A 15,486-nucleotide genomic window follows, 5' to 3' on the forward strand; every position below is an offset into this window, starting at 1 on the left:
CATTTTCAAAGTTATACCTTTTGGATTTAGTGCTTGTTCTCGGTCTGTACTCATGAGATTCATCTTCTATGCCATTTTGTCTTTTATACCAATCAAACAAAGTACGCAGAATAGAGGGTAGGCAGTATTCTGAAAGGGAGCTCATTGAGCTTATTACCTATGGAGAAAACACAACAAATCAAATGGTGTTCAAGCTTCCTCTTCTCCTTTTTTTTTTTAAAAAAAAAATGTAGTCAATGGTTAGACATGTTCTTTCTTATTTTCACCTCTTCTCTGAAGTTCTTAATCTGTGCTACAAGCTATGAATTAATATTATGAATTTCCTTTTGAAACATAAGCAGAAATACAATGTGCTGCATTTTGATAGTGTGTCTTTCCAGGGATGATACTAAAGTGCATTAAAAATATGTATTATATCTTACAACATACCAGAGAACTTTTGTTTGTTACATAACGTTAGCAGTCATGGAGTTTGAAGCACATTATAAGGAAAGGAAAAGTGATGGACCAGATATACTGTCTTATGGGTTGTACTTGATGGCTGGATGTTCCTCTTCAAGCTCGTAATTTATTGAGAAAATTAATCAGCTTTGAAATAATCTTAATCAACTGAACATACAGATGCATCTCACTATTAGTCTCAAAACTAGATTACTTAGATGTCTCTACTAATCTAGTAATCTGCTAAACTAGATTTCTTTCCTTTATATATACAGGAAAATACATATTGTTGTATGTATTTTTGTGTGTATGAATAAATAAAATATATTCCTGAAAAGTTCCTGATCAAACAGCTCTAGTAGCATACTGGTAAAGAGCATTACTGCTCACTCAGTATTAATATTCCCTGTATTACCAATTACAGAAATGTCACTAAACATAGTACTACTGAACTATGACTTAAACTTTCTACCGCAGGAAAACCATAAAGTTGCAATAAGTGACATGGTCAAAAGCTAGGCTAAAAAAAGCTCCATTATTATCCAAGAGGATTATATATGTGTTGTAATTGAATGTTCACAGCCATGGCATTTGGGTACTTTCTAGGAAAAGAGAATAACATCTATTTAAAACATGAGTGAATTACTGACCTTCAGATTTATGACCTCTTCAAGATCCTGCTGGGCTTGATCCTGCAAACCGCTGAGTAACAGCAGCAAACTGCTGAAAAATGTACCTCATGTCAAGTATTTTGATTGTGTCATTAACTCGTGGCAGATTTACCTGCTTGCTTAAGCTTAAAACACCATGCATGTTTAAAGGCTTGTGGAAGAACAACAGTGGAGTCTGATGTCTTATACAAGACCAAGCTCTAGTGAAGTCTGTGACTAAGACAAGAGTAAAGCAAGGAGACCAAGCACCTTAAATACCATTTTCAGACATTACCAAGGTCTTAAATGACAACTTTTCTGGGATGATAGCTAGTTTATATAAATAGCTGATCTCTTCTGCTATAAGTTTTCAGTTTTTCAGCCTCAGAACTTAACTAATTCACAGTGATGCGTAGTCTAAAGTTCATGAAAAAATTTGAGGATGAAGTATTATTATTTTGATTGTAGTCAGGTATTATGGACAAAAATTAACCATGGAGCATTAAAGTAGATAGCTATATCAACTGCCTCTGTAAAAAAAATAATAAAAAAGTCTGTTTCTATAGAAGTACTATTTTAGGAAAGTAAACAGGTTTTCAATCCAGTGTTTTCAATATATTTTATTACCTGAAATGTAAAACAAGTTGCTGTGGAAGATGGTGTGAAGACATTGCCTGCAGCAGTAACATGAGGCCTTTCATGAAGAATTACAGCAGCCCTGGCCAAATTATACCAAAGCCTTCAAGCATAAGGCACTTAAATTCTTAAAAGACATAAATCAGTTCCTGTCAGTGCAAACTCCTACACACTATCAACTGAGGACACTTAGACATTTCAATCGCTTTTCTATTGCTTTCAAAAACTATTTTGGAAGTTGGCACAACGCTGATTGTTAATTATTAGATGTAAAGAAAGATGGTTTGCTGAGGAAGAGTATAAAACCCAGGAAGGACAACAGAATTTTCTGAGAAAAGAATATATTTTTAAGATCACGAAAAGATTGTAAGTAAAAAATACATAGCTGAAACTTAAGTATCTTTTAAGAGATCACAATATTTAACTGTAAGTGGAAAGTTGTTTCAATCACATCTTTCTGCATACTCTCTGAAGCATGTATCAATGGTGTTCTCTAAATCTCAACTACACAATTTCACTCACTGTAAAAAGTCAAAGTGACTCCTGCTAAATCTCCTCATGCCATACTTTTCTCAGCTGAATTTACAGTGTGTGTCTTCAGCAGGGATAAAAGGTCAATATAACTTCTTTTTTAATCTTTCTGTCATTGCACTTTTAAGACAGGAAGGAAGGGTGGAATGGGCAAAGACCTGGCTCTCAGAGAACAGGAAGGGAGGGAAGTCTAGCCAGTGTGTTGGTTACTCAACCCTTTTATTTACTGGAAGTAAATCCAGGCATGAGATGAATTCCAGCTCTGTGCTGCTCCTGAAAGGGAGGGCACAGATGTACAAGTATGTCCTTGTTGTACAAATGATCATGTTCTTCCATCATAAATGAACTACCTACTCTATAGCTTAAGGAAAAGCAATCTGCACAAGTACAGAGCTGTTCACAGAGCATTAAATATACCTTATGTAAATGCTTAATATTTATTTTGGACTAATACGTAAAGGTAAATTTAATGAAATCCTGCTCACATAGTTTGCTACAATTTATGTACCTTCATAAAAGTCTTATTATATTGTCAAAATATAAATATAAGAAATGTTTACACTAACAGCAGATCAATAATGCTGATTTTTTCATATTTCAAATACGAATTTCCATATTAACAGCAAATAAATTCAAACTGCACTCAACTTCCAACAACATCACTAATTTATTGACTGCACTTTTAAAAATTTTTCTTATGCTATCTATGTTATGATGTATGTTAAACATCCATTTTATTGCCATTTTAATAAGGCAGACCGGCAGAATTTCATTTTTGCATCGTGTTTATTTTTTGCAAGTCTATCATTTGCACATCGTTCGCATATTTTTTAAAATCAGATTCAAAATAATTGTACTGTATAGATTCAAAATAATTTACAGCAGGAGAGTGCATTTTCTATCAATACTACCAAAAGCAGAATCGGATAAACATTGTCTTAGCTATATTTATGATATCTACAGATATGCAATAATGTCTTCCCTTTATTCAGCATTTCTTCCATGTCATGCATGTTTATATCAAAAAAATCATAACTATAAGCAATATAGGTGCAAGAAAAGTAAAAGCTGCAATGGAATCCTTGCTCCTTGAAATCAACAGCAAAACTCTGATGCACCCTAATAAGACCATGTTTTCATCTCCAATACATAAAATTAAGGAGATAAAGTTAATAAAATTCCTATTTCAAATACTCTAGATTAGGGTGGGGTGTGGGAGAGTTAGAGACATGTACTGCCCTATACTTTAATCAAAGTAGCTAAAAGCTATATTTACTGTTGTGCCCTTTAACATACACCTCTGTTTTTTCTGCAAACGATATGATTTATAAGTAAGCCAACTCTCTAAAAAAGCAAAAATTTGTAAAATATAACATTAGAAGCAAATAGTGCATTTGTATTTATGAAGATGTCATTCCATTTGCATTTCAGTTCTAAGCCATATTTTGACAGGTCTATGAAGTTAAATGTCTCTGCAAATTTTAAAGTTGATAATTGTTATGTGGGACTCACTAGTTTTCATTTATGACCTTGGCTGTGTGAGTTAAAAAACAGATCATCCTCCTAATTTTTGTAGATGGGTAATTTCACTTTACTTGCCCATAATTCTGCAATGCTTCTAGCTATTTTCCTACCAAGATAGTATTTTACATGAAAACACATTTATTTCTTGTGTACTGCAAGTTCAGTTCTGAATGTGCTACCTTGAATTTTGCCTTCTGATGTAGCTCTTTCCACCCTGTTTCAACCGAAACTTCTGAGCAGAGGCCAATGGCTGTTGCTGTGGCACCAGCAGCACTCTTTTCACACTTTCTTGATTATGTGCCCTTCTGCTAGTGAGGAAGGACAATACACCATCCGCAGTGAAAGGGAAAACATGAAGAGGGCCAACAGCAGCTATACACTTGCTATGGAAAAGTGATTAATGATGATGATGTGATTATTCACATACTGTATCTAAAAAATAAAATATAGGATGGGAATAATGACTTAGCAGATTATTATCAGCATATTAGCCAACATGTTTGGGCTGTTATGAAAAAAGGGAACACTTGGCCATTAGTATTTTGCTTAGTGCCTTATTTTACCTATGTATATCTGCAGTTTTCATATTTATTATCATTACTTTTTTATTTTCCTGTTTTTAGCTTGACCTATTTTTGACTTCTGTCTCCTAAAAGTACATAAAACATAAGCTATTTCTGCGTTCCAATTTGTATTCTCTAATCTACTGCACTTCTAAGATTATTATAACTAAAATGAGCATACTTAATGCAGTTCATACTGCAAGTGTTACAACAGGCACCTCATATGGACAGTTTGAAAACTAACAGTCCTGCTGTTAAGTATTCATTTCCAATGAAATTGCGTAAGTAGGGCAAAACATTACACTCATGTTGTATTTTTATATGGAAAAATGTCTGCTGGTCCAGGCTTTACAGGGCCCTTTTACTGCTTCCAATAGGGTCAATTCATAGAACATTTATATACTGTGGCAAGAACAGACTATACGTTAGTAGGGGCTGAGAGAAGACTAATAAAAATGTTTCCATGGGAGAGGATAAGGCTCTTTCTTGGATAATCTTTTTTTTTTTTTTTTTTTTTTTTTTTTACCGTAGCTTTTGATCTTTACATGTATTGCAACTTTATGGTTTCCTGTAATAGGAAGTTTAAGTCATAGTTCAGTAGTACTATGTTTAATAACATTTCTGTAATTGGTGACAGAGAGCATATTAATCATGGAACTGCTGTGCTCTTTTCCCATAGGCAACTAGAGTTGTCTAATTAGGAATTTTTAAAATGTCTTAAAATATATTATAAAGATATGTAAAGTCATATATAAAACTATATATATTTTCCTGCATAAATATTCTTTATATATACGCACACATAGAAAGGAAAATACAGTCAGTTTAAGTAATGCAGTTTGCAAGGTGAATGGTGAGATGTTTTGCATGTCAGGATAAGTAAGATTACTTCAGAGTTCACGTGTTGCTCAAGATACTATTCCAAGTTTGAGGAGGACGATGCAATTGGCAGCCACACAGAGCCCACAGACAGTATCACTGGGTACATGACATCTGCCTAACGGGGGTCACTGATACAACATCCATACGGCTGCCCAATACCCCATTCCTGTAGCTGCGGGATGCCTATGCACGAAAAAAGCATGTTGATGAGAAACATCCTAAAAACGGTGTTTGAGAATGGGCAGAAAAAATGCTGATTCTCTGCAAGTTAGAGATAAAAGCTTTTCAGGGAAACTAAACAATATTTTCCCATCATTTCAAGTGCTGTGGGTATCTAAAGGTCTATTCTGTCAGTCTTAAGAAACTGCAAAGCTTTGGCTTTGCTGTTTTTTTTCACATCTGTAGCTGACCTGCAAAAAACGTAACAGTTTTTAAACTAGGTCATACCCTACTTTTGCTACTTGCTAATTTATAGACAAAAGATGTGTCTCGGATTCTTTTTAAGTGACTAGTGACTTGGTCACTTTAGTTGCACCTATCAATTTAATTCAAATTAAAAAGAGAGAATTTTGATGAAGTCTTACAAATCGGCTCTATGAAAATTACATTCCTTTGACAATGAGTCACCTTTGATGTCTTAAAATTGAAACAGTCAAAATTATTAGATGCCTCTTAAAATTGCTTGTTCACAGAGATTTTCTCTCTTTTCCTCCCTCACCTCTGCAGTAAAAATGCCCAGAATGTCATGTATGGCCTTTCCTGTGTTTGCTAGATTACTTTCTGTGTGTTCCAGGAATAAATGCCACAGCATTTCACACCTTAACCAGAAGAGAGAAGCAAGGGATTATCAGCTTGGTTTTCCTTCCTCCCATATGCTCTTTAAAAATTTGAGTTAATTTATAAATAAATTCTTTGCTCTATTTTACTCCCGCTAGTCTAGCTGAGTTCTGTCAAATCTCTAGTGTGAACTACAATTTTTCCAATTAAAATTTCACTAGAATTTAGCCAAATTAAGATGAATTTGAGAGGCATCCACATTCTTGAGAGCAGGCTCATCAATCTGGCACATGTCAGGTCCCATCTTCCAATCACGAAGCACTAGAAGACCTCAAAATGGTTGTACTGTTCAAGAGTAGAACAACATGACACCTGAGAAGTGAAATGTTGCCAACAATGCAGGCTGAGGCAGACAGCTAGCTTGAAAATTTGAACCTGGAGAGTTTATTTGGAAAATTTCAAGCAACTGAAAACAAGGTCTTCTGACAGGATGTCTATAGCACAGCTATATCCTTTTCTACTAACTCTCTACAAACGGATAGATAGGTCTGCGGGCAGATTTGCAGTTGGAATTGTATATGACTATTTTCTACATCAAAAATTTGCTTTTGTTTGTTCTTTGTCTATATCTGTACCACCCCTCCAACATTCATATCAGTTGCTCCAGTTGGAAATACACAATTGCTTCACTCTAGAAAGCATTCACTAGTCTCATCTTGAATTTACTGATGTTGTTCAGTCTTCTGACTACTCAGCAATAGCTAGAAGAAGCATAAGTCTTCTAATTCATCCTTGTAAGGGGCCACAGTTTGCCTAAGCATGAATATTTAATCAAATCACGACCACCCATTATGCATAAAGTTATATATTTGTTTAACAGGCTGCAGGAACACTATCACAGGGTTTGCATATGGACAGCTTAATTTGTTATTCTTTCCCATTTATGTGTGACTATTTTCCCACAGGAAGTGAAAAAAAGTAAAAATCTGAAATTAAGGTCAAAAATACCACAGAAATTTTCATTAAGCAGCCAGGCGTACTCACAAAGCAGCTTACTTAGCATACAGGAGCTGGCTTCCCTGCTGGCTCCCTTCGTAGTCAGCAGAGATGGGCAGGGAGCTCTCGAGGACAAGGCAGAAGTCCTGCCATCGCTCCTGATCTGAACTGCCTTTGGAGCAGGTTGCTTCTCCCCAGAAAGAAGCTACAGAAGAACCTAGAGAGTTTTTTGTCACACTAAAAATAGCAAGTGAAACTTTGTGAAGGCTGCAGGCATCTTTTGGTTCTGATGCAAGGCATCTTATGTACCAGAAAATACTGTAAATCAAGTCAAACTCATTTCAGGTTCTAAAGTCCTACCCATGCCTATCCCCTCCTGCAAAGTTAAGCTATCAAAATGGTACCCACAGCTTGCAGCATTTGTCACAGTTGCTTCCAAAGTTGTCTCTGTTGCTGCTGCTTCTCCTGTATTTCCTATTCCTGTATTTCAGGCACCACCAGCAGCACAGTGGTGCTGGCAGTCCCAGCTAAGGTGACAGTGACAGCAGGAAGCTCGGTGATAGGAGCTGAGGCAGGAATGGTGAAGCAGCAAAGAACTTAGTTGTTTAAGATACACTTCCTCTTTGCTGGGAGCAAGTTTTGGCATCCTTTATGCAACTTAAACTCTTTAACAATTCTATTTCTGTTCCTAATATTTTTTTGTATCAAAACAGGTTATTTATTTAGGATTTTTTTCTAGATACTTTTTTTTTAAGATACAGACTGCTGACAAAAATTAATTCTCTTGTATAATCAGTAAAAAGTGTATATACTATCATTGTGCTTTTCTAAACATTTAGTGCATCTTTGGTTACATAATCCATTTATTAATCTCATACCAGGAATAAATTTTATTTTATCAATAAAATTTTATAGAAGTTTTATTAAATAAAATCCAATTCATAACATAAATTCTATTTTAGTTTTAAATTATTTTCTCTGCCTGTTGCTTTCCTCTAATTGTTATTTACCTTGTCACATATAGGTATTAATCCTAACAAACAAATTTATGCTAAACTTTAAAAACAGTAAGATAGTTCAGTCTGTGTGAAGTGCCACAAACACATAAGTTGCGCTGGGTCACAGCTACAGATACAAAAATCACCAATGAGACAGAAGGCAATGACAATGATTTACCAAAAAAGAAACCCCTATAAAAGAAATACCTGGGGCTATAAGCCTGTTTTAAAAATGGGATATTCTGAAAATATGAAAAGTTTGCTTCAAAACCTCCATCAGAGGAAACAGACAGGAAATAATACACATGTCCAATATGCAGAAAAAATCGGTAAGTTCTATGGCAAAGACATTAAGTTCAAAAACCATGGAAAAGCCTCCTAATTTGAAAATAAGACTTTTAGGCAGAGCACTCATAGTTCTACTAAAGTACCTTGAAAGATTTTGCTTTTGCAGTATGGCATGAAAGGATTATCAGGACACTAGACTGCTTTCCAAGTATTCAGTTCATACCCTGAGAAATGGAAATCACAGAAAGTAAGTAGTATTTGAAGTTTCTTACTTGATCAAACTGGGGGTCTTCTCCTCGTTGCAGAGATTTGGTCAGTGGCTTTTCCTAAAAGAAAATGTATCAAATATATATTACTTAAGATTAATATTATCTTTTTTTTTGAATCTTTAGAATTGTTAGAATTCTAACAATTCTACTGTTATTTTTTGATAGAATTTCATTCACATAATTTCCCTCTTGATCAACTTTAATGCTGCAAATGCTATTTTTTTCATATACAAAGAAGCCATCTGCATACCTATGAACTAATACTGAAATGGTGCCTTTAGTGTCTTTCAAAGAGAGAAAATGATTAACATTTATTATGCCCAAGCTACTTGGTATTCAGACTAACAACTGTAAGTTCTTTCCAAATTGTAAAGGAAACCCAATATCTCCTCTAATACATAACCAAGGAGCTGTATTCAGCTACAGGATGTCTTCTTGTTACAGTACTGCTAAGCAATGCAAAAAATGTTCATACATATCACATTGCAGAGCACACTGAAAGAAAGGTGATCATAGAATAAGCAATCAAACATTGCACGCTTCATTTTTAATGAAGATAATCATGGAAAAATGATTGCATTATTCAAAAGAAACAATGCATTTTTGCTCCATAGGTGCTGACTTAAATTTCCTCAGAGATGTAAAACAGCTGCAGAAACAGCAACGGAAACAAATTTTCAGTGTCTGCTGAATCTCAAGACGTGCTCTCCAAGGACTCGGGGGGCCTAAGAGAACAGCACAGCTCGCAAGGCGCTCCCGTGTGTGAAGACAGATTTATCTCTACGTTTTCTTGCCAACCAGGCTCAGTTCCTGAGGTGTACGGAAGTACATAGCTCAGTATTCTGGATATAGCCAACAGAATACAAAAACATGAATTTTCTGAACCACAGGGAAAATAAACAATACATGAAGGCAAATACATGAGTCTGAAAAAAATGTCACCTCCCCCAACGCCCAGTTTGGCACTGAATTCTACTATTGCTTCTTGTGTCTGAAATGTGTCAGCTCCTTTTTCTTCTTCCCTTTCTCCCATAAATCATATATCTTTCTTCTGTGACCACAAGATCTAGGCACTCCCACCAGCTCAGCATGAGATCTGCTGTTCAGCCTTCAGCAAACCATTACACTCATCAGCATCTGTTAAGGTAACAGGCAAAATACTGTCGCTGCCAGGGGATGTGAGGGGCAAAACAAAGAAATGTGTAAAGCTGCTGAGATAACGTAATGGAAGGATTTACATTGGTGCAAACATTTCTATTATTTAATGTTTGTCTCTGAAGAAAACATTGTTCAGTATGATCTGCTGACTGATTTTGACATTAATTATGCTGATACACTCTTAATGCCAGCTGGCAAGGAGGCTGGCTGCAGGGTGACCGCAGTATCCCCTGACTACCTACCAAATAGAAAAATCAACATTTTTTTTCTACTGTGTCACTGATTTACTGAGGGCAACCATCAATATTTTTCATCATTAGCTCTAATATATAACGTGACTTTAAGATAGGCAAAGCTGCATGAGAGAGAACCTGCTCTATGAACCTGTGAAGTCTGAAACTGCAAGGGAATGGTCGCAGTTGCCTGTTGCCTATCCCTGGTCTTCCCCAGGGACTCAGGGGCTCCGAGTTAGTGAAAAACACATCCATCCTGAGAGGGCAATGCAACTCAACTCTTACCCTAAGAACTGTCTAAATATCTTTTAATAGATAAAATAAAAAACAGAATCACAGACTCTCTCTAATAGCCCAATTCCTTCTCAGTCTCTGCCTAAGCTGCCAGTCAACTAGCAGCCTGCTAGGTAACAGGGTTTCCTGCAAGGCTGCCCGCATGAGTTTCACACTTTCTGACAGAGAGAACAAACCATACTGAAATCTTACTGTGTTCTAACTTCCCTTACATCAGAGTATTATATAAAAAAAATTACAGAGTATTTACATAAAAAAGCAACACCACCCGTACCTGCTTGTTATCTGAAAGTAAAAGGGAACGCATAATCAATTAATCCATGCTCTAACAACCTGAATACACTTTAACGCCTTCTCGTGAATGACAGATTCATTTTGAAATAATGGCATAGGTGTTTTTACAGTCTGACCAGTTGGGCTATGCACACATTGGTAAAACCAATTCTGCAGGTAAAAACTCCATAAATAGAGATTTTAGTTAACATGACAAGTGTTCCACCTGTATTTTAGGCATAATATATAAAGTGTATACCGTTTCCTGCTCACTGTGATAGCCATTTTGATTTCACTATGAGATGCCTAAATCATCTTTTCAGCTATGAGCTACAGATTTAACCCTTGTGCCAGCTTTAAAATAAAGTTAAGTATTGCAGCATCTATCCTTTATGTGTTTGAGTTCTTTAATGATTTGGCCATGAAACACTCTTTCCTACTTCAGTACTGTTGTGACTACCATTACTACAGTTTTTAACAAGTTTACTTCAAGGTAAGTGAAAAACTTCCTTCCATACCTCTGCCCAAAAGGCCACCAATATGGAACTGGGAAGGCTTAATGACACTTAGTGTTTCCGGATGCTTAATTGTTGTCCCTATAATGTGCAACTTTTTAATAATAAAATTAATGCATTACTAATTTTATTATTATATTTACTTGCACTCTCACATAATTACATTTGATGGTTACAGTAAGTCTTGAAATATTTTATTTTCTTTCTTTTCTTGAAAATGACAGTTTATTTCTTCTTTCAGAAACAGGCTAAGCAAGCAAAAATTGTGAGTCAAGCTTACTTTGGAGTATTGCCCTGAACTATATTGTAAAAATCCTCCTCTGTTTGCAATCAGAAATCACTTCAGAATCAGTTCAGAACCACAGAAACCGCTTCAGAAATCAGAATCACTTCTTCAGTGCTCCGGAGTCCACTCGTACAATTTCAGAGTAATCTGATAACAGAGCTCATTTTCTAAAAGAAATTGCTCCATACACTATTCTCCAAGAGGTCTGTTTTGCATAGTTTGTTTCATAATTTCAATATTCAGTAATTGAATTTGGCCTTCAATAAATATATAGCATTACTTCTGCTCCTTGAACTTGATTATTGTTGTTTTCTCGGTGAATCTGTGAGCCAAAAAGAAATTCAGTTCATGATAACTGAATCGGAATAAGTTTTCCAAATGCAGGATCAGAATTTCTCCTAAAACCGTATGTGTTGCTATCCTCACGTTGCTTTCATTTTGACTGGAAATGCTTATCTTGGAAGTCTCCCTCACTGCAGTCACTGTTTTATTAACTTTATGGCTATTATTATCTATTCCTATGCAGAAAAATGACAAGATACTGTGATAGCCATTTTGATTTCACTACAAGATGCCTAAATCATCTTTTCAGCTGTGAGCCACAGATTTAACCCTTGCGCCAGCTTTAAAACAAAGTTAGGTATTGTAACACCTACCCTTTATGTGTTGAGTTCTTTAATGATTTGGCCATGAAACATTCCTCCCTTAGTAGGAATGTTTCTCTTCCTAATCAAGACTGCAGCCTAAATGTGCTACACACTGTAAGCGGTGAGCAGTCCCTGCCCATAGGACCTTACTGAGGAACAGATCAAGGCTTCCAGAACACTTACCACAGAAATGAGTTACAGGCTGTGCAACAGGCTAGCAGCAGCAGAAGACAGTCTGGGAATGGACATAGCTAAGGACAGCTAGTAAAGGCCAGGAATAGTTTTGTTGCCCTAGCTTCCCAAGATCTCTAGTTTATGGCTTTCACTATGGCCTTCTTCTTCCCTTCATCCCATCCTGAACCTACTGCTGTTTCTGCCTCTTTCCGCTTTCTTCATGCTCTTGGCAGGCAGCAGCTGCCGCTGCAGCTGCCTCTGTCTCTTCTTTGGTCCCTGTTAGCATTGCTGGTCTCACCACTCTCTCCTTGGCTCTTCCTGAGCATGACACTGCCCTGACTCTGCCTGCAGTAAATTCTGCAAGCTCAGCCCAGCTGGACCCAGGCTGACTGTGGAAAGCCAAGTGCTGCCCACTCCCCAGCGGTCCCAGTTTGGGAGCAGAGTACCCACAGCGGAGCTCCTTGCTGTGCTGCTGCAGTGAATGGCCATAACTAGTGAAAGCCAAATTTGGAGATTAGAGAATTAAGAAAACTCAAAACAGAAGTTATTATTATTTACTACATTATTAATCGTTAGTACTGAACAGATAATGAACTGAGTAAAGATGAAGGGGCAGACAGACATATATTTTTGGTGCCTAGGGGTTTCTAAAAGTATGAAAGGTTGATTCCCTCCATGATGCATATAACAAACGATAGTGTGAGGAGGACACTGCTGAGGAAATTCAAAGACAGCTCTGGATATCACAATGAGAATTTTAAAATAGTAAATACTCTCATTTTCCTCAGTATTTTTTCCTTCCTGATTCTTGCATGTGTCCAACCAAACACCACTGTCTTAGCACAGAACATCAAAATTCAGAAAAGGTTGCTCTGTTATCTGAAAGAGCCTTCCTGTTCCATCTTATCTCAACTATGTGCTAGTGCTTCAAGCATCTTCTGAAAACAGCATTTTTTCTTTATGCAATAGATCATTTCTTCTTATCTAGTGTTAACTCCTTGCTTATTCTTTACCACTTAGTTCTAATATCCCTATAGATCATTTTTTTTCATTCTATGCAGTATTTTGGATATTGTTGCTATGGCAACTATATAAAATATTTTTATACTCCTGGCAGACATTTTCATCATGTACCAAAGGTTCATGCAAAGCAAAGGTTAAAAAGCATAATAAAATGAAATTGCCTTTGAGTAATAGATTCCATGGCAGTCTATTTGCCCTGGAGATAGATTTATTTAAGTTTTTTAAAAAAGTTAAAATGTTTTCCAGCCTCAAGGCACCCTTTTATTTTTATTTATTTTCTTGCCCACCCAATTCAGAAATGGCTAAGAGGACCTTTTATATTATGAGTTGACTCTGTTTGAGTCTCTGTAGCTATAATACATTCTACAGAAATGTCTTCCAAACCTTGTATGAATAGGTAGGCTGAATTTGGAGCCAAAAACTACAAAAAACTACAACCACAAAATATGAATAAAGAAAGTTTTCATTACTTTGGAAAAGCCCACAGCTTTCTGGACTGTAAAAATCTCAGATAATTTCGGAATAATGGATCCTGGACAGTAACATTTAAATTTTTAATCACTAAGCTAAATATCCTTATTTCTTGTCTGAAGTTGACCCTTCAGTTGTATATTCTCTATCTGTTCACACTGGAAACTCCCATGAATATGCATTAGAGATGAACTGTAAAGATCAGCAAAGACAATTTTGCCTTTAACATTTCAAACTATCATTTTTCTCCCCAAAAATATAGCTTATCTAAGCTTTTTGAATTATGAAGGCTTACAAAATGAAATGCTCACCTAAAAATTAGTTTCCTTTCTAAGTGGCACTATTGTTGTGAAAACATTAATAGAATCTATTAAAACAGAATATGATGACAATGCAATGGCAGATTTATATTGTATTACATTTATACTCATATATTAAATATAATATTTATAATTTATCTAAAAAGTAACATATCCGTGAAAAGACCTGTTCACAAACTCACATTAAAACATACCTCCAATGGCAGTAAGCTGCTTTTACCAGTTAATACATTAATGCTTTTTCAGAGTTGCTACACAAATATAATTATGCAAATTTACACAAAGATAGCTTTTCTCAATGGCCTGTCACAAAACTGAATGTTCAGGGAAACATGAAAACTAAAGGATACTGTAGTGCTTATTAGACTTCATTGTGTCACCATATCATAACGATATATAACGCCACTAAGAAGGCAGTCCTCAGCAATCATTAAGCACATTATTCCTACTGGACTACAACTAGGTCCTAGGTTACTGGCTTGGAGACCTATATTTTTAAAAGGACAAAGTGGACACCAATGTTTTGATACAAAATGTCATTTTTGCATTCCGTGCTAAAAAGCAGACAAGTATATTCTACTGAGTAATCCTCTGGCACAGAAGAGCTACCAAAAGGAAACAGCAGAAGAATGGACCATTAAAAAATTTTAAGAAACATTTAAATAACTATTTTATCTATATAACCTATTCATGTAAAATGGAATAGATATAGATCATATTCAAACATCACAACTAAAAAGACACAGGAAGTACCTGTAAAGATAATGTTCTCAAGAATCAAAGCAAATACAGTTCTTTCTTGGTTACTATGAATGATCAACTAAGTCCTGAAAGAACTTGAACATCTCTGTCTTAATAATCTTTTTAGCAGGAAAGAAAGGTGGCCAGTGTTTTGCAGGAAATAGTCTGCTGCAAACACAGATAGATCAAAAATGCTAGATTTTTAATTTTGACATCAGTTATTTTGTGCATGTAAGGATCAGTAAATGTGTCACCGTCAATCTTGTGCACACACGCTTTGCAAAGTAGTGTCTGTATCATCTAGGAGAAAATGCCACAATGTCAATTTGCTTCTGAACACTGGGCATGTGAATCATCATTCCTCAGAGGAGCACTTACTCTTCAGACGCAGTTTTAAGATACGGCTGAGCTGGTCTATCTGCCAGATGCCTTAGTCTAAAAGGCACAATTATGGTTGTCTGATCCCTGCCTCCAATTCTGGCAGTGTGCTCCTGCCTCCTCCCTCGACCAGAACTGATACTGGCTGACCCTGCGTTGAGCAAGTTCCTGTAACCAAACTGGCAAGAGAAATTGCTCTCATTTCACCCTCTTTAGAAAGGACAGATCTAAAGCACAGACTATGGACTCATAAGAAAGTTGTACTGAAAATAGTTCTGAACTTTTTGGGAAATAATTTTCAATTCTTACTTGCCTTTTTACTATTTGGGAATTGTTTTCCTCCCCCCCCACACACACACACTGAACAAGCCTAGCATATTTATGTCTAAGTAATTAAAAGACCCAATATTTTGTTTTA

The 15,486-nt window shown here is 36.0% G+C and overlaps 1 protein-coding gene across 6 annotated transcripts in view; it reads right to left on the reverse strand.

The window, feature by feature from the left end:
• The window catches only part of FRY (FRY microtubule binding protein), a 256,359-nt gene that overhangs the window by 117,642 nt on the left and 123,231 nt on the right, over positions 1 to 15,486 (reverse strand). For all 6 annotated transcript variants that reach the window (XM_062567139.1, XM_062567142.1, XM_062567138.1 and 3 more), the window contains 2 exons: positions 8,559 to 8,612; positions 18 to 157 (listed from right to left, as the gene is read on the reverse strand). In XM_062567139.1, coding sequence (XP_062423123.1) covers positions 18 to 157; positions 8,559 to 8,612 — 194 coding nt within the window. The remainder of the gene's footprint in view (positions 1 to 17; positions 158 to 8,558; positions 8,613 to 15,486) is intronic.

Source organism: Rhea pennata, chromosome 1 (assembly GCF_028389875.1).
Source record: "Rhea pennata isolate bPtePen1 chromosome 1, bPtePen1.pri, whole genome shotgun sequence".
NCBI classification, from domain to species: Eukaryota; Metazoa; Chordata; class Aves; order Rheiformes; family Rheidae; genus Rhea; species Rhea pennata.